This window comes from Zea mays, chromosome 8 (genome assembly GCF_902167145.1).
Source record: "Zea mays cultivar B73 chromosome 8, Zm-B73-REFERENCE-NAM-5.0, whole genome shotgun sequence".
In the NCBI taxonomy this organism is placed as follows: domain Eukaryota; kingdom Viridiplantae; phylum Streptophyta; class Magnoliopsida; order Poales; family Poaceae; genus Zea; species Zea mays.
Genome location: NC_050103.1, coordinates 149,501,526 through 149,524,011, shown reverse-complemented (window position 1 = coordinate 149,524,011; position 22,486 = coordinate 149,501,526). Strand labels below are relative to the sequence as shown.

Genomic DNA, 22,486 nt, shown 5'->3' with positions numbered 1-22,486 from the left:
AAGCCATGGTCCGAAGCACAAAAAAAGGAATGTCAAATGGCACGAAGAAATTGAGGAGTATCTTGTGGAGATATCGTGTAACCATGGTCCATATCATCAGAGGCAGCATCAGAGGAGCCCATCCCGCGCTTGCCCGACCCACCAGCTAGCAGGCCGCCACCTGCCGCTGGCATCGTCGGCCGGCCAGGGCATGGGCGGCGTGGAGCCATGAAATGACTCACAAAATATTAGCTTCAAAGAAAAGGACAAACTTCAAATATAAACATCACTGTGTGCTAAACACAAACTTCAAATATAAACCTGTATCAATTTCTATTTTCTACTGAAGCAGTGTTTGTTGCCTTTTGACAATTTGACTTGGCTCCTAACACAGTGATGTTTATATTTGAAGTTTGTCACCTCACCGTTGCCGCTAGAATCACACAACCGGGAGGGGATGCGGAGCCTACCTGGAAATTGCCGCAACAGAGGTTGGATCAATGGTGAAAAATTTGACCTGATATAGCTTAAGCCAGAACCCTTTAGCTTCCTCTCACGCGGCTCTTACAGATCCATGTGAGAAAAAAAATGTGACAGGTCACATGCAAGTAAGGAAAAAACATACCATGTTTGGATGTGATTGAAGAGCACATTCCAATGCCACATGAGAAGCCTTGCGTCCCATCAAGCGAATAAAGTAGTAATACTATCATTTAGAGTAAAGACACAAGGCAAATCAGAAATTAGATTCAGTAATTAAAATTCATAAGAAAAAACTTTTGGTAGCATCGGTAAAACTTGATTATATTTTTTGCATATAAAACAGACATAAAACAATCACTTGATCATCGCTTCACAGTCATCATAGACTGCAGGATAGACATGGGTTAGACGCTACATTCTTACTTTTCCTAAACTATTAGGCATATCAACACAAATCTTACCGAAATAGGAGTCGCACCACATCGCCACTTGTTCACTGGATTCTTAAGATTTTTCACTATAGCCATGTATCCGTTATCCGTTCAATCCGGCAGCTATGATGTGGTAGCACACATGCCCCAAAACCTGAGACCAATAACCCACGTGTTAAACCAACAACAATCAATATTCTTTATTAAATGAGCTGGTGAGGGACTTGCGTAGGCATAATCGCAATCAAACTTTGAAGGCAGTGCTCCCCTAGCTTGGTAGCCCAAGAAGTGACAGATTGCATTAAACTTCTTTCCTTTGTAAGTGTCCTCCTTCTGCAAAAATGGCTGAGAACGTTATGAACTTACAGTGATAAAGATCTATTGTTTGCTTGTGTACAACAGAGTCCAAAGAAAGCATACCAAACGTTTGTTCATCTCAGTCTCAACTAACTGGGCTAGCAGCTTTTCAGTCTCAATCTGCACAAGTGCACAAAAAAAATCGAGGTCAACCAGAAGCAACAATTTAAAACAAATTTGATGGTTTACATTTCTGTATTCTATTGTACCTAGGAAAGTTGAGCTGAATCATCAGATTCAGGATGTAGTAGTAGCTGCATTAGAGAAACAAAGATGTTGAAACAACTGAACTCTGATGTGAAGTACAAACATCCTAGAATTATCAAATGAAACAATACATACCTAATACTTAATTTTGTCATGCTCATGGTTGCTTGGATCTGATTATTTGAGACACTTGTGGAGAATATTCCTGAACTATATGCTCTGCTTTAGGTATGTTTACACGTCTTATGACTACCCATTTATAATTTTACTCACTGGAGCTATTTGTTTATAGGAAATCCATGGCCTCCATGGTAAAGGTGTTTCTGTTGAGAATATCTCTTCTCAACTTTCACCATGCTTATATAGGATTTTCAAAAATGAATAGAAATAGAGCATGATCCTAATCTGATTTGATCCTTAAATTTTATAAGTATAAAGTTTAGACAATATTACCACCCCTACATCTAGGAGAAACAAATCAATATTATAAATAGATTGTGTGTCAGTGCTCCCTTTCATCTATTGAAGGAAAGGATAACCCACAGTTGTACAGGCTGAATAACTTTAAAAGGGCTACCTCAGTGGCTGTTTGAGCTTTTTTATTCTGATTGACGATTGATGTAGCATGAAGCGCATCCATTGAACTTATCTGATGTTGCAACTGAGTAATTTCTTTATCTAATCTGGAATCAAGAAAAAAGAGGCTTTAGTTTTTAAAGCATGTAAACATGGACACACAAAAATGGAACTACAAACACCTTCAACTGCCCAACAGAAAAGACAGAACCTTGCAATGTCAGCATTTATCTTTTGCCCTGAGATCGCACCCTGAGCAAACTGAAGCAGCTCGTCACGTTTTGCCTGGAAAAGAACATAGAAGCCAACATTGCAGTTGATGCATTTTATGCTTTTGCTGCCATCTAATAACACCAGGTAGAAAGTACATTTTACATGATTTATGAAGATAGCTAAACGATCAAATAACTCATATACATGAGTACATGGTTTAATACTGAGAACTGGTAAAACAAAAAAGAAAATTCATACCAACACTTCGTCACTATAACTTGAGAATAACCTTGCCAGGTCCTTTACACTACTTAAGAGTGCATTGTGCACATCCTTCCCTCCCGAAAGGCACATTCTGTAATGAAGAATCATAGCATTATATGTTGCTTGAATAGAGGTAACATGGAAAAATTCAAAGGGGTTTATAACTCATATTAACGTTCTAAATGTAGTACAGGGGGCAGGCATCTGTAAAGACAATCAAAAGATAATGAACTTGTCATGTATACAGTAATACATGGCACATTTTTTGTACACTGGACTCGAGACTTGTTATGTGAGAACCAGACACGATCATATATGAACAAAAAATTTCAAGAACAAAGTAACAAGACATCAAATGGTCGAATAACTTGCCCAAAAACTTCTGAGACCAGTGAAACTTCTTCCTCAGTTGGGGCTTCCCTAATCTGATCATAGAAGACAAGTCAAAATTTTGAAATTACCAAACAATGGTACCTACATGGCTACATGGTGGCAACGACAACGAGACCATTGCAACACCAAATTGAACAACCACAAATCCAACTCACCAAGGAGAGAACAACACACTCGAGGGCTTGACTGTAGAGGAAGACATGGAAAAAGTTCATCGGCTCCGCACCGCTGTCGTAATCGATGTACAAATCCTGCAACTCCCGCGAGCACAAGTGGTTCGGCGCCTAATGAGTCGGGATCACGTAATGCAATCCAAAAAATTCTGCAAACCAAGCGAGTAGCCAGGGAGGGATGCTGACCAGCAGGGGCGCAGTCTGGTCCGGATTGTCCCCAAGTTGCGGCTCCCGAACCACCGTGGTCGCGCGCTGGGTCTCCTTGAGCACGACGAGCCACCGGCGCAACAGCTGCACCCGTTCGTCCCCTTTGTAGGAGAGCGCTGCCTTTTCCAGCCTCTTCGCTGCCACCTTCACGCTCTTGTAACTCTGGCTCCCCTGCGAGAGAACCGAGCGGTTCCTGGCGGCTGGCATCGAACGACGGATGGGGTGAAGCTAGGGGCAGAAGGAGAGGAGACGAGGGAGCGGCCTGGCGCGGCGCTAGGCGAGATGGGTTGTGGCGGCAGGGAAACAGAGGGTACCAGGGGAGGCCGGCATGGGAACGGGAGTTAGAGAATTGAGAAGGTATATATAATGATGTACACTTCACTGAACAACAAAGAGGTATATATACAATGAGGTTGTGAGAAGCTCAAATCCCAACAAACAAATAAAAGAAACACATGGCGGATTTGAAACATGGAGCCTAAGCTTCTGAGAGGATGGCAGAAAACTGCTCTCAAGTCTGTTCATTAGCTAAGAAATTAGCAACTTGAAGTTCTAAGAGTGTGCTTAACACGGTTCAGGGTTAATCAACTTTTAAAAATGAGAGCAGTTAAAAGGACAAGACAAGAATATAGTACCCACACAGTTTTCAGAATGGGTGATCAGGAGTTGACAGACTCCTGACTTTTAGTAGAAAAGTAATATCGTGTACACCTCATACCTGAAATATTTGTGAGCTTAAACCCAAGTTATTTTGTTGCCCTCAATGATGTTTTGTTGCAGATACAAGACTGTTGCCACATAATAATGACAAGAACAAATATGACTTAAATTATAAGAATAGTTGTCAAAAGCAAAATCCATATAATGACAGAACCAACAATAGTTTATTTCTCATTCACAAAGTGAGCATTAGGTAAAATATTGTTCATTCAGAAAATAAATTCTAATAATGTCTCAACACAGCGTGTTCAAGGGAGGAAAACACCAACACAACTGAAAAATAGCCCAAGTGCAATGGCTCAACACAAATTGCTTGTGCAAACTCTAACATAATAAGTTTAACTTTTCCCTAATCCTTTCTTAATTGGACTTGATGAACAATTTCGATGTTTCACTTAGAAATATGATTACCTCATTGAGGTAATAAACCTTGTGTGCCTTGAAAGCCTTGGTCGGGAACTCGGGATGAATTGTGTGGTGGTCCTTAGGTTCCATGCCCTGATGACCAGCCTGCGGATCAGCAAAACCAACATGTTAGCTAGTAAATCAACAGGTAAGAGCTAGCAGAGATACACTCGCAGATGCAAATTTGACTATAAACTAAGCGTCATAGGAGGTTACTGGATCTAGATCACTCGGATCCAGCGAACTCATCATTCCAAGAAGAATATTCTAATTCATCAAGGACCCTATATGATAGTGCCAATGTTCGCAAGCCCGCCCCACCACATTCATTCAGGTGCCTAGTTGTATCAACTTCATACATCCTTCCATTTTTTGCCAGCCTATCAAATATGATGCTGCTTGGTTGGAACAAAGAACAATCAAGGATAGGCAAGCTGAAGCCAAAAAAAGTAGTGGCATTGAAAAAGATAGAACAAACAGGCCAAGCATGTTGCCATCACTAAGTAATCAGGTGTGCAATTTGCTTCTTAACATTTTTAAGCTAATAAAAAAAATTCAAAATCTGAGTGCAAATGGCTTGATGTACATGCTTAGCCAAAAATAATTCCAAAGAGAATCATAAGTTTTTTTTAAAAAACAGTACATATCCTACCTGTCTGCGCCCAAAATAGAAAACAGTAATGGATCAAAATAACTGCATTGATCATGTCATATATCAAGCTACCAACAAGCCCAATGCTGACAATGTCACCTCTATATCTATACTAAATGTGCCTTCTTTAAAAAATAAAACAGTAGAGATCAAATGCCATGTAGATATGGATATTTAAATTCAGAAAGTGACCTACAACATATCAAGCATTTTAATAGCCACCCATTAGATGGACGCTTGGGTTCCTACTAAATAAGAAAAAATAACAACAAACCACAACAACATATTGGTTCAGATGCTGTCAGGAATAGTCCAGGATGCGGATGCAACCAAAGAAAACATCAAGATTTTGACCATCTTCATTCTGGTTAATGTACCGGTTTTATCAGACAAAATTGTATGAACCCGGCCAAGTTCCTCATTGACTCATTCAAGTTTGATGTACGCACCTGAGTGGTATTGCCGATCTCCTAATCAAACATATGAATATCCCAGTTAATGATATGTGCTTGCAACGCCTTCACAAGTTCAACCAAGACATACAATATTGGAATTAGATACCTATAAGGAATGGGAGCCATGATTAGATGGAATATCCTAGAAAGAGCAGGCATGATGGATCATCTAGCTTATTGCTTTCCTGTGACTGCAAGTACCACCAGTGGGGAAAATCTAACTTGATCCACACAACGAATCCAATTGATGAGCCCATCAGGATGAACCACGACGCAGCCTACACAGATCAACGACCACACAAAGTAAATATAGAACAAAAATACAAAGATATATATGTTATGTTGGTTAGGTGGGTGTGAATATGAGTTTAGAGAACGCTAGAGAACACGACGACAATGAAAATCGTAGAACTTAAATGAGAGCCACATCACATGTTCCATAGAGATCTTCAAGTTCCAATAGATATCTGCTTAATATGGTTAGATGCTAAGTAACTTGTTTTCTTTCTGTTATATCAAGCAGATATCTATTGGATATATTAATTATCTAACCAGTGGTGAGAACATAGCTATTGGGAAATGACAAGAGATCAACATCCAAATATCAGGCAATAGCCAGTTAACAGAAAACCTATAACTTGATGACCATGAGGTTTTGGATGTGGTACAGAGTTTAAACTAAGAGCTACATCGGCATATAATGAGCGTTTGTCATGCCCATATATCTATCAAAATTGTAGGAATTTCAGAGTTGAGTCTTATGCATCCTCGAGTTTCATTAGAATAAATAATCAAACATTATATTGGTATTGAAACTAAAACCATGATAATCCATGTTTCATTCATCTTTCTTCGTGTTATTGCTAATCTTCGCTCTATGCCAATTCCGGGGCTGCTTCCGGTTCAGTCATGCTTGCATCCACCGGTGGTGTCGGTGTGGCTTCCACAACCTCGTTCTTCCTGGTCTGGCCGTCTAGATGAGGTGGTTGTAGCTGCCCTTCTCCTTGAACAGCTACGAGAAATGGATCTTACAATACATGATCCCGTTGAGTCACCTTCCAACGATGTCTGAATAACATAAACATCAGTTGCGGTTATATGGTCATGTTGTTAAACTTGTTTTCTTACACATCTTTGACACGCTGGTATTTGTGTGCTACTGTTTGCCAGAGCTACAAAAATAAAACAACATTTTTGTACCTTCTCCAATGGATACACGGTATTCTGACAGGATGTGCATTTGTCTTGAGTTCCAGAGAATACAGATGACGAGCTTTAGAGCTTGATCTTGAGTAAACAACCTAAATACATTCTATAAACATTTAAGATCCATTTTACGGTAACTAATTATACTGGTAAAATTTCACAAACAAGATAAGCATTCCACCTAAATTATAAATCCAACTAAAATTGTATGCATACAGGAAGAGGTAGAAAGGCCATCAGTACCAAAGAAACTTAGATCCTTTACCTAATATAGAGAGCAAAACCGTGCTGCTTAGCTTGGAACCCTGCGAGAGTAACTTGAATCTTTAGGTATAAGCCATTGCTTCATATAGTCCAGCAAACAAGTAAATAACAATTATATCATATATGTTTCCTGGTAGCAAAAAGCAAAATGTCAGGATCTTAAATCACTTAAAAATTAAACTAAACAAAAAGCCAGAATCTTAAATCACTGGGAAAAAATAAACTAAAGGCATCTCAGAGACATATACAATTTAGTAATTGGTTGAATTTGCATCGAAGAATCATTCATGCTTACAAGATTGTTAACATCAGCATGTGGACGCAAGTAAACTAAGCATAAATCAAATATTTGCCATACTCACAGAAGAGAACAATGACTCATGAAGCTACTGGAATGTCACACAACATCAAAATGACAAAATCCAACTATGTAAATTATGAAACTTGGTAGAAGGATTACAGATACCTTCTTGCAGTGAAGCCCTTGATGTCCCCGTTAGCATCTCCCCTACAGAAAAGGGGAAAAACATACTGATCCTAAGATAATTTGCAATGGATTGGGGTTCTAACTATAAGTTTAGTGATTTGATCACAAGTCTGCATAAGGGCACATGGTTTGCAGGCTTTGCATGCATACCTCCTCCTTGCCTCCTCCTCCTCCTTGTTTTTTTAATTTGGCGATTCTTCATTAGCCATGTACAAATGAAATAATCGAAGCAACACTCAATCGATATGTAGAGCCTAGTGGCTTATTTCGCTTTTTTTGGTTGCGATCGGTAAATAGTAAACTAAACTACATGCAGTAAATAATAAACTAAATTCCTATCCAAACAGAGCTAAAAGGCAAATATGTCTACCAACATAAATAGCAGCAGGCAAACACATATATTACAAGATCCAAACTGTTGCTACCTTTTTAAACAGGGTTAGAAATCCAGTATGGAACAAATGTACACCATCAGTTGAAAAATCATTAATCAGATGTAATCTAAAATAATACCACAACCTAGCATATTAGGTGAACTTTTAGAATCCCCAAAAGAGAGTTCCCGGGGGATGGGGGATGAGCTTGTAGTGTAAGAACACAGGGCAAGATCAACTGAAAGTAAGGAATTAATTAGTTACGCTGGTGCTCTGCTCTCATTGTGATGTGGCTCTTCTCAACCAGCGCTATCTGAGGATTACAAGCAAAGCAAGAAAGCAGGAATAGCACAAAAAAAATTCTCACTCGGAGCTACATAACGTTCACCCTTTCTTGGGCCTGGAGAAGAACCCGCCCAGGCTGAGCCCGCCACTACCGCTCTCTTCGGCGACTTTCTTGGGCGCCGAAGCAGCGATGACAACGGGGGGCTTGCTCTTGCTCCCCACCTTATTCAGGATGGGGTTTGTCTCCAGCATCTGCTCCTCCCTGTACAACGCGCCGAAGATGGTGTCGAAAAGGCCCTTCTGCTCCCGCTTCCCCGTCGTAGGGACGTGCGCCGTGGAGAGATAGCGTGCACGGCGGCCCACGCTCGTCGTCCTAGCCAACGACCATGCCATAGTTGGCGCGACCGTGCCGAAGCTGGACTGCTGCAGCTCCAGCACCGCTACCGCGTTCGATGACGACGATATCATCTCCGTCGTCGCGTGAGATCCGATCCGGATAGGGGTCTAAGCGCCCCGATCTAGGTCCGGCCAAGTGTGGACCAGTGCGAATGGTAGGGGTGGAGCGGATGCTGGGGTCGAGGGCGGGGACGATGGAATCCGAAGTCGAGGTCGTCCTCCGTCAGGCTCTTAGTCCAGACCACCTCGTTGTCGCTGCCGTTAGAAGAGGACGCCTCCGTGAGCGCGGTGTAGAGGGGAGGGGAGATGGCGGGGAGAGGCGAGGAGGCGGGCCGGGCGGCGCGGACGTCATTTCCGGAGGACGAGCGTGGCGTGATGTGCGGGGGCGGGGGCACGACGCACCCTGTGGACGCCCACGTAACCGTCGATCCGGAGGGGACCCGTGGCCCAGCGAGAAGACGACGTCGGAGGGAGCTGGGCACGGTATCCAGGGGCTACAAGCGCCGCTAGGGTTTTGTGGCCCAACGGGGAGGCAATGATGGCGGGTCTGGCGAGGCATGGGGACGGAGGACTCCAACGTCTTGGGGAGGTCCAGAGCGAGGGGGACGGTGCACCGACGACGGAGGTGGAGGAGGAGGGAGGGAGCGGTTGCCAACGTGCGGAGAACTGCGAACGGGAGGGAGGAGAGGGAGCTAGGTGGTTGCTCGCACGGACGGGAAGGGGCGACGCACGCGGCTGACGGACGACGCACGAAAAACAGTGACGTGGGATGGACGGTGAAGATTGAGGGATGGCAGAACGGCAGAACGACAGGGAGGCAGACTACTCTTACCTTCTTATTAATAAGTAGTATAGATTATGTGCATAGATCTTCAATTCAGTCCCAGGCGTTAGCAGACTTCATCGCTGACTGGACGCCAGGGGCTCAGGAAAAAGAGATAAATAAAGATGGCGAAGCTTGGACAGTGTTCTGCGATGGTTCTTGGGGAACCTTCGGCGCAGGAGCAGCTGTTGTTCTAGTAGCACCTTCGAAAGTCAGAACATGTTATACAGCCAAGCTAGACTTTAGTTGTACAAATAACATTGCCGAATACGAAGCACTCCTGTTGGGGCTTCGGAAGTTAAGGGCAATGGGAATAAGAAGGGCTATTCTGAAAACTGATTCTCAAGTCATTTCTGGCCATATAGATAAAAGTAGCAAAGCAAGAGATCCGAAACTTGAAAAATATCTGGATACAGTTCGAAGGTTGGAGGCTTCTTTCGAAGGTTTCTCTGTCAAGAACATTCCAAGAGGCGAAAATGAGCATGCAGAGCTGTTAGCCAAATCAGCGGCTCAGGGGCTCCCTCTACCTTCGGAAGTATTTTTTGAAACAATAAAGGCACCTTCGGTTGTACTCATGGAGAGAGCAGCGCTCGCCATTTCTCCAGTACATAGTGAAGATTGGAGGACTAAAATCATATCTTTCCTCCAGGGTAACTGCCTCTCGGACGATGAAGTTCATAATAAAAGAATGGAAGCAAGAACAAGACTGTATATCATAATAGAAGGGGAATTATACAAACATGGAGTTTGCTCCCCCTTTCTCAAGTGTTTATCCAGAACCGAAGGTATAGAACTAATGAAGGAGATACATGCAGGATTGTGTGGATCTCATATTGGGTCCAGACCTTTGCTGGGAAAGGTTTTTAGACAGGGATTTTACTGGCCGAAGGCAACTTCGGATGCAACAGATCTGATCCAAAAGTGCGAAAATTGTCAAAAATGTGCAAGAGACCAAAAACAACCTTCGTCGTTAACTCAGTTAATACAACCAACCTGGCCATTGCAAAGATGGGGCCTGGACTTGTTAGGCCCACTTCCACCAGCACAAGGTAATTTGAAATATGTCGTGGTGGCTGTAGAATATTTTTCTAAGTGAATTGAAGCAAAGCCTTTGGCTACAATAACTTCGGTTACAGTCCAGAAATTCTTCTCGCAAAATATCGTTTGTCGCTTCGGCGTGCCGAAGGCTATAACTGTGGATAATGGAACACAGTTTGATGCCGAAGCTTTCAAAGATTTCTGCGATCAACCCAGTTCAAAGATTCATTTTGCATCAGTCAGACACCTAAAGTCAAACGGGCTGGTCGAAAGAGCAAATGGTATTATAATGATGGGAATAATGAAGTTAATCTTCAATCAACCCAGAGGAAAGTGGCCAGATGAGTTGATTAAAGTGGTGTGGATCCACAATACAACTATATCAAGGTCAATAGGTTTTACACCGTTCAAGTTATTGTTTGGTGACGAAGCTATAACCCCAGAAGAAGCTAAAGCAGGGTCAATTAGGACAGTAGCTTCGGCAGAGGACGAAGCTGATCATTCTGTGGCAAAAGATACTATAGAAGGGACCAGACTTCAGGCTGTGGAGAATATCAATAAATATCAAGCCGAAACAATAAAATGGCGTGACAGAAAAGTTCGGCTGAAAAACATTAAGCCAGGGCATCTGGTACTTCGGAGAGTGGCCAATCCAGACATAGTAGGCAAGCTACAGCTGAAGTGGGAAGGACCCTTTTTGGTGGTATCTTTGTCAAGACCCGGTTCTTACAGATTAAACGATATGGACGGCAACGACATTCCTAGATCTTGGAATGCGGATGAGCTTCGACGATATTATGTGTAACTTGATGTAATCTTTCATTTTTCCTATGGCACCCTTTTCCTTTCCAAACGGGGAGAAAGGTTTTTAATGGGGCCATAGTTTGTAATTTTTCCTTTCTTATCCAGCTCTACGAGAGAAAAATCCCCCAAAAATATGTAAAATGTAAAATCTGAGCATGCACCATCGAGTGCACAAAAAGAAAAAAAACAGAGAGAAGCTCGAAAGTCGCCCCTAAGGGGATGCAGAGCACGACGAAGCTACAAAAAGTCGTTCCCAAGGGAGCGCAGCCTAAGTTTTCTGCTCAAAAGTCGTTCCTAAGGGAATGCAGAGCCAAATACCGCCGAAATAGAAGGCGAAGAAGTTCAAAAGTCGTTTCTAAGGGGATGCAGAACGTACACCGAAAAGTCAATGGTGATACCGCCGAAATAGAAGGTGAAGAAGTTCAAAAGACGTTCCTAAGGGAATGCAGAACTTACACCAAAAAATAAGCGGTGAAGCCGAAAAATAAATGGCAAAGAGATTTTGGTCATTTCTGAGGGAATGCAGAGTCTGGATGTGGCTTCGTACGTGTGTGTTTGGACATTCACTTGCACATTGTTGGAACTTGCTCTCTGCTGCAAGGGGATCCAACGGGGGGAGTAGTGACGTAAACAGGGTTCTCGCGCGAGATGGCAATAGCTCTGTTAACCTAGCCTCTCACGGGCACTGTGCGGGGGTATGTATAGGTATCTGAGTGCCCAACGTCCTGTGTTAAGGACGCATGTGCCCTCAGACACCTAGGTTATCCCCAGAATATTCCCATAAAGCAGGGTTACAGACTGTAATTACAGGGATGCCTTTACAAATTAGGCCTGTAACATGCAGCGGCCGCGCAGGGCCCGTTACAATGGGCCGGATCACACGTGGGCCTCTTGCTGGGCGAGGCCGCACGGTGGGGTGACCTCGTTGCAGGTCTTCGTCTGATGTCGTATGGGGCGAAGGGTGCCTTCGCCCGTTGTTTTGTCTCTGTTGGAACGACGACCACGGCGAAGGCCTCGAGCGGAGGGTGGCGTCTTCGCCTTTGCCCCAACATTTGCCCTCCGAGGGACCAGTTCGACTAAGTCATCTGGTGCCGAAGACGTCGCTAGATGGTGGAGACGCTGCCCTCGCTCGAAGTGGTTCCGCGGGGGTTTTTGACATGACCGTTGATTGACACCGTACTGTTGGACTGCGGGTTTCCCGAAGCGCCGCGCCCTGTGTATAAAAGGGGGCGGGGGGCGGCTCGTTTTGGATTTCATTCTTCCGCGCTCCGTGAAAACCCTAGCCGCCTTTTCCACCGTCTTGCTGCTCGTCTGCCCTCCTTGCTCCTGTTCGCTGGAGATCTGGCTCGAGTGAAGCAAACCGCCCGCCGCCGCCGACGGTATGTAGCGATGCCGACCTCTTCTTCTTCCGTTGCCGCTACGCCGCCGGCCGACGCGTCGTCTGAGGAAACGCTGAGTACTGAGGCGGCGGAGGAGTTGCGCGCCGACGATACAGTTGATTTTGGTGTGTCGCGGATGTCGTCGGTCCACGTGCAAGATATGCAGCGGCTGGGTTACTTTGGCAACGGAGTCGCTCATGTCCCGGGGACGGAGGAAGTCCCCGCGCCGGAAGGTGAGTTGGTTGTGTTCGAGGCGTTCTTCGCCGCCGGTCTCCGCCTGCCTGCGCACCGATTTGTTGGAGAAGTCCTGCGCAGATTTAGTGTTCAGATCCACCAGCTGACTCCGAATGCCGTGGTGGCACTGTCGAAGTATGTCTGGGCGACGACTTCGTACGGCGGTCAGCCATCAGTCGAAGTCTTCGCGAAGTACTATTGCCTGCACTGGCAGAAGAGGATGATTGGGGATGAAGTTGCCCAGTTTGGGTCCTGTACATTTACGCCGAAGACCGGCAAGACCACGATGGCGGTAGTGGAGTTGGTTCCCTGTGCCCGCAACAAGTGGGGCAATTGGCAAGATTTCTGGTTCTACGTTGCGGAGGGTACCGTCGAAGACCATCCGGGGCTACCCGTGTCTGAGATGTGCTCGCATTTCTACTTAGCATACCCGCCATTTGAAGTGGCGGAGGAGGATGCGGACGAAGGGGCCCTTCGGTGCGCCGCCGGCCTGAGCAGTGGGCGCGATTTGGTTGAAGAATTTGTGGCGTACGGGGTATGGCCCTTGGCGCATGGCTGGGCGTTGGGCGAAGTGTGCCCTCGCCAGATGCCCTCCCATGGTGGGAAGCTGGTGCGAAGTCCTGCCTTCGCGCTGGATCTGCAAAGCCGCGATCCGGCCGCCTTTGTGCGTGAGGCGGAGGATGGGGCGGTGCGGATCGTTGGTCGGTACGTGCCGAGGACAGAGGGCCAGCGTAGCTGGGATATCCGCGGGTCGAATGACCGTTTGAACAGGGTTTTTGAATTGAATCGACTGCCGTATAACGGCTATCCCGGCCAAGACGATGTGGACCGCCGCGGGAAGAAACCGGTGGTAGAGTCTGGAGACGACCCTGCACCGGCGGTCGCCCCATCCTCTAAGAAGAGGAAACTAGGTACTGCTATGGGAGGACTTGGGGTTTCCGATGGTTTTGCTAGAGACTTGATGAGGACATGCGCGGCCCCGGGGGGAAGGATGTCTTCGCCCGAGCTCTGGGAGTCTTCGGCGCGGATGCTGAGGGTTACCGGGGGTTGGTGGCCTAGGAATGTTCCTATCCCCCGCGCGGCCGGCGAAGACTTTTTTACATCTCGCATGGTTCGTGAATGGAAAGTGTTTCCTTATGGGCGGAATATTGCTGCTGTTGTGTCGGCAGTGATGGACAAGGATCGCCAGGGAGCTGCACAGAAGCGCCAGGCGGTCGTCAGGCTTCATGAAGCCAGGCCGAAGAGGCAGCGGGGGGCTGCGAAGGCTACGGCCCCCGGCGGAGGTCAGCCGCCGCTGGCGGCGAAGTCGGTCGTCCCTGCATCCAGCAGGGCACCGAAGGCTGCGGCTGCCGCCGGTGGTTCCAAGACTGCGAAGGCTGTGCCGGAGGCTGTGAAGTCGGCTCGGGGGTTACCGCCACCGGGCAAGCGCGTTGCCGACTTCGCCACCGATATTAGTGTGGACGACTATCTTGGTGGTAAGCCGTTGGCTCATTTTTTTTAATTTGTTGATACGTCGCAGGGTCGGACGAGGGCCAACTTGTTATTGTTGCGCCTGCCGCGGCAACCACGGCGGCTGCCGTGGCGCCGAAGGCGAAGGGCGGTGCCCTTAGTGCCGGAGGCGAGCTGCCGGCACTCGCTGCTGTCAGGGACGAGGTGGGCACTGTGTCCCGCCGGCTGAAGGAGATGGAGGAGGCACTAAGTTAGGTACGTTGAGCTAGACTTCGGGATTTTTATTTTATTTTATTATTTTATTATTATTATTATTATTATTATTATTATTATTATTATTTTTGTTGGGGCTGCGGTCTTACGTGTGTTTTGCAGGCGGCTGCCTTCGCAAACCGCGCGGCGTCGGGGGCCCTCACGACCGTTGTGTCTGCCGAAGTCGAGAGACTTCGGACGCAACATGCAGACGCCGTCCGGGAAAAATTGGCCGCCGACAGTAAATGCCGCAAGCTGGAGGACAAGGTGGCCGCGCTGGAGGGGGAGAAGACTGACCTCCGGCGCCAATTGGTGGAGGAGAGGAGGGAGGCCAATGAGGCCCTCGCCAAGGCGCAGGCTGCGCTGGTGGAGGCTAATTTGGCACGGACGGAGGGCAGTCTTGCCAGGGAGCGCGCCGCGCAGCTGGAGGAGCGGCTCAACGCCCTGCAGAGCCGTGTGGAGAGGACCGAGGCCGTGGCGCGCACGGAGGCTGAACAGACGCGCAAACAGCTTATGGATTCATACCGTGAGCTGGGCGCGCGGACCGGTGACTTCGAAGTGCCGGACCGAGAGCCCGGACTTTGCTGCCTGGAGTGGGTACAGGAGGAGTTGCAGGCACTCCCCACTATCGTGGAGGGGTTTATGTCGTATGCCTCCCTGGTTACCTGCGAGGGGGCGATGAACGCGCTCTCTCGCGAAGGGTGCCGGCACTTTGAGGTCTTCGACCAAGCCGATGAGGATTTTGAGCGAGATATCTACAAGGTTGAGGACCCTATAGTGAAGGAGTCCGCCGGGGCCATCTACGACCGGATGTGGGGCCCGCACGGTCGAGAGGTGGTCAGGGAGCGGGCGGAGACGGCGAGGGCTCAGGTAACGTATGGCTTTTGTTTGACGTTTGCTGGATGTGGGCTATGTGTGAGTTTGCTGAATTTGTGTGCTGTGTCTTAGGCGGCGCGTGGCGAGAGGGTGGACGATTTCGGGGCGTTGAACAGCGCGCTGCCTGACCCGGAGTCGAACCCGGCGGAGGCCGTGTCCGAGGCCACCCTGGAGCCGCCCCCGGTGACTGCCGAAGGCGTTACTGATGCCCCCGCAGCCGCTGCGGCCGACGAAGGCCCACCCCTGGAGACCGCCGAAAACGTTCCTGATGCCCCCGCAGCCGCTGTAGCCGGCGAGGGCCCGCCGCCAACTGCTGTGACGAGGGTTGAAGATCCTGCGATGGTGGCGGTGGAGGCGACGGCGGAGGCTCCCGCAACGGCTGGGTCCTCGCAGGTGGCGTAATGGGTGTGGGTAGTTAGGAAATTTTGGATATGTTGCTGAATCTTGGTTGCTGCGCAGGTTCAAGATTTTGGGCCTGCGCACGCAACCGCCACTACTAATTTTTTGGCGGCTTCGACCGTGGATGATGTTAATAAATCGGATGGGTCTACATCTAAGTTTTCTGATTTTGGTGACTCCGGGAGCTCGGTTGAGTGGACTGAGGAGTCGTCGGATGAGGATTTGGACTATTTTGCGGCCTTGGATGCGGCAGCGGCGGAGGCGTCACCGCGCGCTGTGGATGCAGAAGATGTGCCTGGTCCGAGTACTGGGCGTAGGCGGCGGAGGGCGGTTGCGAAGCGTAGAGTGAGTGGGGCGGACGGCGGTCGACTTCGTGTGAGTAGGGCCGGCCGGCAGGAACTGTTGTCCTTGCCGGCCGCCGTGAGCACAGGTGAGGGGGAATTGCGGAGTCTTTTTGCGGGTGAGGAGCTTAGGATAATGTTATTCAACTATAGGGAGATGGGAATTATTTCGAAGGCTGAGCCGATGTAGAGTGTGATGCCCTCGCTTGTACATGTGTAATGGCTTGTATGATGAAGTTGTGTGCCCTCGCTCATTCGGCTATTCTAGCGAAGGCGTTACGCACTTGGTCATGTGTAATTGTTATCGCGCTAGCCCGGCTGCGCCCGTAGGCGACTTTTGCACGGATAGTCTCCGCGGTAGACTTCGGTTTTTCGCACTTGTTGTGCTAGTCCGGCTGCACCCTTAGGCGACTTCTGCACGGATAGTCTCCGCGGTAGACTTCGGTTTTTCGCACTTGTTGTGCTAGTCCGGCTGCACCCTTAGGCGACTTCTGCGCGGTAAGTCTTTGCGGTAGACTTCGGTTTTTCGCACTTGTTGTGCTAGTCCGGCTGCACCCTTAGGCGACTTCTGCGCGGTAAGTCTTTGCGGTAGACTTCGGTTTTTCGCACTTGTTGTGCTAGTCCGGCTGCACCCTTAGGCGACTTTTGCGCGGTAAGTCTTTGCGGTAGACTTCGGTTTTTCGCACTTGTTGTGCTAGTCCGGCTGCACCCTTAGGCGACTTCTGCACGGAGTTGTCGCACGCGAGGGTGGCCAGCGCTGAGCCTCGTGGTGACTTCGTATTGGTCGAATGTAGAAGACCGTCGTTCGCGGTCTTTTTTCGACACATGTTTTTGCGGGGGATTTTTCACTTGTATATTACATGGCTCCGCCTCGTTAAAAACCTCACCCCCCAGGAGGAAAAGAGTGCGGACCAGAATAAGGTTGTTTTTGCGCATTACAAGGGCGAATCAGCCCCGATGAGTCAAACAAAAAATTTGCGGAGGTTGTCGATGTTCCAGGAGTGCTCCAGGTCTTCGCCGTTTTGCGTTGTGAGCCTGTAAGCGCTGGGGGAAGCCTTCGTCTTGACTATGAAGGGGCCCTCCCACATGGGCTCCAGTTTGCCTCTGGACTCCGTTCGAGCTGTCCGGATGAGGACGAGGTCCCCTTCGTTGAATTCCCTTGGGATGACTGCCTGGTCGCGCCATGCTTTTGTCTGGGCTTGGTATTTGTCCAGAGCCTGCAGGGCGAAGACGCGGTCTCCGTCGATGAGATCCTTCGAAATTGGCTCATCTACGTCCGGGACGGCCGACGCGGCTGTCCGAGGCGACCCGTGCTGTATTTCTTGCAGAGTCATGGCCTCCGATCCGTATAATAGGCGGAAGGGGGTAAACCCAGTCGCCCTGCACTCAGTTGTATTCAGTGCCCAGACCACTTCGGGTAACAGGTCGGGCCACTTGCCTTTTTTGTCGTCGAGGAGCATTTTCTTGACAGCTGTGAAAATTTTGCCGTTGGCGCGCTCCACGACTCCGTTGGACTGGGGATGGTACACGGAGGCGAAGGCAAGCTTAGTGCCGATGGAGGAGCATAAGTCTTTGAAATCTTGGTTGTCGAACTGCTTGCCGTTGTCGACCGTGAGTTCGGATGGTACTCCGAAGCGGCAAACAATATTTTGCCAGAAAAATTTCTGGGCCGTCTTTGATGTAATGGTGGAGACTGCCCTCGCTTCAATCCATTTGGTGAAGTATTCAACGGCTACAAAGGTGAACTTGAGGTTCCCCTGAGCCGTGGGCAGGGGCCCGACGATGTCTAGGCCCCAGCGCTGAAGGGGCCACGTGTAGGCGATTAGCTTCGTGAACTACGAGGGGCGTCCCGATCGTGGGGAAAATTTCTGACAGGCTTCGCAGGATCTGACAACCCGATTTGCGGCACAGATAATGGCGGGCCAGTAGAAACCTTGGCGTATCACCTTTGCCGCTAGGGCCCTGGGGCCTGCGTGGGAGCCGCAGGTCCCCCTGTGGACTTCGCGCAGGATTTGAATGCCTTCGGTCTCGGTGACGCACTTAAGCATCGGCTGGCTGACCCCCTTTTTGTATAGTTGGCCCTTGATCAATGCAAAGTCTCGGCTTCGGTGGTGGAGGCGCTTGGCCTCGTTGCTGTCGACTGGATGATAGTACCCTTGGAGGTACAGGGTTATTGGCGCCCGCCAGTCCTCGGTCATGATAAGGTTGATCATGCATTGGCCCTCTCTGTCGTTGGTTATTTGGAGCCCTTCGGGACTGAGGACGGCTGGCGTGCCGTTGACGTGATAGAACACGTCGGAGGGTAGGCCTTTGCCCCTGGCGGCTGCCTTGGCCAATGCGTCAGCTTCTTCATTCTTGGCCCGGTCCACATGCTGCAAAGTGAATCCCTTGAATTGTTTCTCGAGGCTTCGGATGGCCGCGAGGTACTGCATAAGTGCGGGGTCCTTTGCTGCATAGTCTTTCTTGACTTGGCCGGCGACTACCTTGGAGTCTGTTCGGACTATGCAGGTGGTGACGCCGAGGGCTCTTAATTTGCGGAGGCCGAGGATGACAGCTTCGTATTCTGCGATGTTGTTTGTGCATCTGTCAGATTCCAGAGCGAAGCTTAAGCGTGCCGCGTATCTGTGCTTGACCCCAGCGGGTGAGGTGATGACCGCAGCAGCGCCTGCCCCCGCATGGCACCAAGCGCCGTCGCAGTGGATTGTCCAAACCTTCTCTGCGGACGGCTCCGGCTGTGTTATTGGCCCGGTCTAGTCGACGACGAAGTCTGCTAGAACTTGTGACTTGATCGTTGTCCTTGGCTCGAAAGTGATGTGGTAGCCAGAGAGCTCGGTCGCCCATTTGGCGATCCGCACCGATGCCTCCGGGTTTCTGAATAATTCGCCGAGTCCCCTATCTGAGGTGACGCGGACCTTGAATGCTTCAAAATAGTGGCGCAATTTGCGCGAAGACATGACAACTGCATATGCAATCTTTTCGAGCTCCGTCATGTTACACTTTGACGGTGTGAGCACCTCGGAGACATAATATACCGGGCACTGCCTGATCAAGCCCTCTACTGTCTGCTCCTGAACCAGTGCCGCACTGACCGCGTGCGGCGAAGCCGCGACGTAAAGCAACAGTGGTAGCGAAGAGTCGGGGCTCGTAAGAACGGCCAATTCCATCAGGTACTGTTTTAGTGAGGCGAAGGCCGCCGCCTGCTCTGGTCCCCAAACGAAGTCTTTTGCGCCGCGGAGTGTTTTGAGGAAGGGAAGACTTCGTTCAGCGGATTTGGAAATGAACCTGTTGAGGGCGGCCAATCTGCCCGTCAGACGCTGGACCTCTCTGGATGACTGCGGGGGCGTCATGTTAATAATGGCCTGGATTTTGGTTGGGTTGGCCTCGATGCCGCGGTGTGATACCAGATAACCCAATATTTTCCCCTGGCGAACACCGAAGACGCACTTCTCGGGGTTCAGGCGAAGTCGTGCGTCTTGCATGTTCGCGAATGTCTCGGCGAGGTCTGCGAGGTGGTCCTCTTTGCTCTTGCTGGCGACGACGATGTCGTCCACATATGTGAATATATTTCTGCCAACCTGCCTGTCGAGCACTGTCTTGGTAAGCCTGGAAAAGGTGGACTCGGCGTTCTTGAGTCCCTCCGGCATTCTGATGAAGCAATATGTGCCGAAGGGCGTTATGAAGCTGGTGCTAGCCTTGTCTTCCTCCCTCATGTATATCTGGTGGTAACCGAAGAAGCAGTCGAGGAGTGACATGACTTCGCATCCGGCCGCGCTATCGGCTATTTGGTCGATCCGCGGCAACGGGAAGTTATCCTTTGGGCAGGCCTTATTGAGACTGGTGAAGTCGATGCACATTCGCCACTTCCCGCTCTTTTTCTGCACCATCACAACATTGGAGAGCCACGTGGGGTAAGCCACCGGCTCGATGAATTTGGCTTCCAGGAGGCGGTGCACTTCTGCCTTAGCGGCCTCTGTCTTCTCGTCGGACATCTTGCGAAGCTGCTGTTTTTTCGGCCTCACCGAAGGGTCGATTCCCAAGCTGTGCTCAATTATGGATCGGCTGACCCCGACCAGGTCGAGGGCTGACCAGGCGAAGACATCTTTGTTCTTGGACAGGCAGCAGAGGAGCTTCTCCTCTTCATGCGAAGTGAGGTCTTCGCTGATAGTGACTGTCTGCTTGGGCGTGGCCTGGTCGAGGGGGACAGTCTTGGTCCCGTCGTTGCTCTGCAGCTGTGCCTTGTCGTGCTATTTATCGGTTGGGCTGGCGGGTGCGGGGACCTCGCGCTGGGCCATGAGGCAGTGCACGTTTCTCTGACCGGGCACGAAGTCTCGCTCTATGTTGCGCGCAGTCTGTTGATTGCCGTAGACCGTAATAACGCCTAACGGACCTAGTATCTTCATACATAGGTACAGTCCGTGAATGGCTGCTTCGAACTTATTGATGGAGCCCCGACCCATGATGGCATTGTATGGATATACCATATCCACAATATCAAATGTTACTTGCTCGCTTCGGGCATTGGGTGCTACACCGAAGGAGAGAGACAGCTCTATTTTGCCGATAGGAAAGGTGCCCTTGCCGTCGAAACCATACAACGGGTTGTCCGAAGGCTTGAGCAGGCTGTGGCTTATGCCCATGCGATCGAAGGCGTGGAGGAAGATGATGTCCGCCTGACTGCCATTGTCGACTAGGACTTTATGCAGGTCCCAGCCTGCCACGCTGCAATTGATAACCATGGCGTCGCTGTGGGGGGCGCTGCGCAGGTCGACGTCTCGTGCGTCGAAGGTTAGCGGTATGTGGGACCACCTTGTCTGCACGACTGGGCCAGTGACGCCGACGTGGTTGATGCTACGGTAGTGGTCCCGCTTCTTCCGCTTTGTGTCGAAGTCAGTGCTGGACCCCCCAGTTATCATGTGAATGACTCCGCGATACGGCTGATCGGCGAAGTCTTCCTGCTTTGGAGCGTGGGGGATGCTTTGATGTTGCTGGTGTGGTGGTGGGGGTGGGGGAGGTACGATTTGTACTTCCAGATGGTGTTGGTAAGCGTGGTGCGGTGGATGCGGGGCGGGGGCGTGGATATATGGTGGAGGGGGTTGCTGGTAAGTGTGTGCGACAACTCTGGGGTTGTCGGTTGGCTGCGCCCGTGCCATCCTGTCTTTGGTGGCCTTCGTTTCTGGGCAATCTTTGGTTTGGTGGGCGCAGTCTTCGCCGTGGAAGAGACAGTAGAATCGGCGCGGCGGCTGCGCGCGTCCCCGGCCCCTACCGCGAGTTCCACCTCCGCGGCCCTGGGGGGGATACTCCTGGCGGCGAGGGGCATCACCAGCGGGGTGCTGGTTGGCGATGTTGTGCACCTGCTGCTGGTTGCGGCCTTCTCGGCCAGAGTCTGGCTGCGGAGTCCTCGTCCACGTGCGGCTGGACTGTGGAGCATCTTTGAGCTTTCTCTGGGACTCAACCTTGCGCTGGTGGAGCTCTTCGGATTTGGCGTATTTTTCAAATAGTTGATATAACTCCTGAAGGTTCTTGGGCGGGTCCCTGATGCAATGACTGTAAAGGACGCCGGCGCGAAGGCCACTGATGGCGTAGTGAATGGCGATCTGGTCATCAACTGAGGGCAGCTGTGACTTGAGTGTTAGAAACTTGCGGTAATATTCCCGCAGAGTCTCTTTTTCCAGCTGCTTGCAGAGCGAGAGTTCAGCCAAGGCGTCGGTGTCTGGGCGGTACCCTTGGAAGTTGAGCAGGAACTTGTCCCGGAGACTTCTCCAGGAATCAATGGACAGCGGAGGCAACCTGGTGAACCAGGTGAGAGCTGGGCCTTCGAGGGCGATGATGAAAGACTTGGCCATTGTGGCGTCGTCCCCTCCGGAAGATGCAACGACAACCTGATAACTCATTATGTATTGCGCTGGGTCGGTGCTACCGTTGTACTTGGGATAGGTCCCTGCCCGGAAGTTAGCGGGCCAAGGCATCACTTGCAGGTGTGGCGCCAGGGGACTTCGCTCGTCGAGGTAGTTGACCCCTTGGAATGGCGCGGCGTGCGGGAAGGTGTGGTCGCGCTGGGGGAAACGCGGGTCTTCCGGTCGTGCGCGCTGTTGCAGGGGTGGCCCTTGCTGCGGGCTGAGGTGGCCTTCGCGAGTGTCTTCCAGTTGTGCGCGCTGCTGTAGGGGTGGCCCGTGCTGCAGGCCAAGATGGCCTTCGCGCTGCATCAGCGCGATCTCCCGTTCGAGGTCCTGGGCCTTCTGCTCTTCGTCGCGTATCATTTGCCGCACCTTGGCTAGTGCGGACACGCGTTGGCGCTTGGCCTCCAGTATCTCTTTCTGCCTCTGGAGATTGCGGTTCTTGAGGCGCAGGGCGCGCAGCTGTAGCT

At 49.9% G+C, this 22,486-nt stretch overlaps 2 protein-coding genes and 1 pseudogene across 3 annotated transcripts; all 3 read right to left on the bottom strand.

Annotated features, from left to right (window-relative positions):
- Positions 1–1,053: 1,053 nt before the first annotated feature.
- LOC103636102 (pyrophosphate--fructose 6-phosphate 1-phosphotransferase subunit alpha pseudogene) lies at positions 1,054–1,854 on the bottom strand (annotated as a pseudogene). Its single transcript, XR_002264171.2, has 3 exons — positions 1,460–1,854; positions 1,314–1,370; positions 1,054–1,226 (listed from the first exon to the last, which is right to left on the bottom strand). The product of XR_002264171.2 is annotated as a pyrophosphate--fructose 6-phosphate 1-phosphotransferase subunit alpha pseudogene (transcript).
- Positions 1,855–2,135: 281 nt separating this feature from the next.
- LOC103637373 (uncharacterized) lies at positions 2,136–3,490 on the bottom strand. The gene is made up of 5 exons (XM_020543176.1): positions 3,263–3,490; positions 3,059–3,154; positions 2,883–2,935; positions 2,505–2,601; positions 2,136–2,318 (listed from the first exon to the last, which is right to left on the bottom strand). The coding sequence occupies exons 1-5, from the start codon at positions 3,488–3,490 to the stop codon at positions 2,136–2,138; spliced, it is 657 nt and encodes a 218-aa protein (XP_020398765.1).
- A 4,577-nt stretch (positions 3,491–8,067) lies between these two features.
- On the bottom strand, positions 8,068–8,599 carry LOC103637374 (uncharacterized). Its single transcript, XM_008659585.2, has one exon. The coding sequence runs from the start codon at positions 8,597–8,599 to the stop codon at positions 8,231–8,233; it is 369 nt and encodes a 122-aa protein (XP_008657807.1). The 3' UTR covers positions 8,068–8,230.
- Between the last annotated feature and the right edge of the window lie 13,887 nt (positions 8,600–22,486).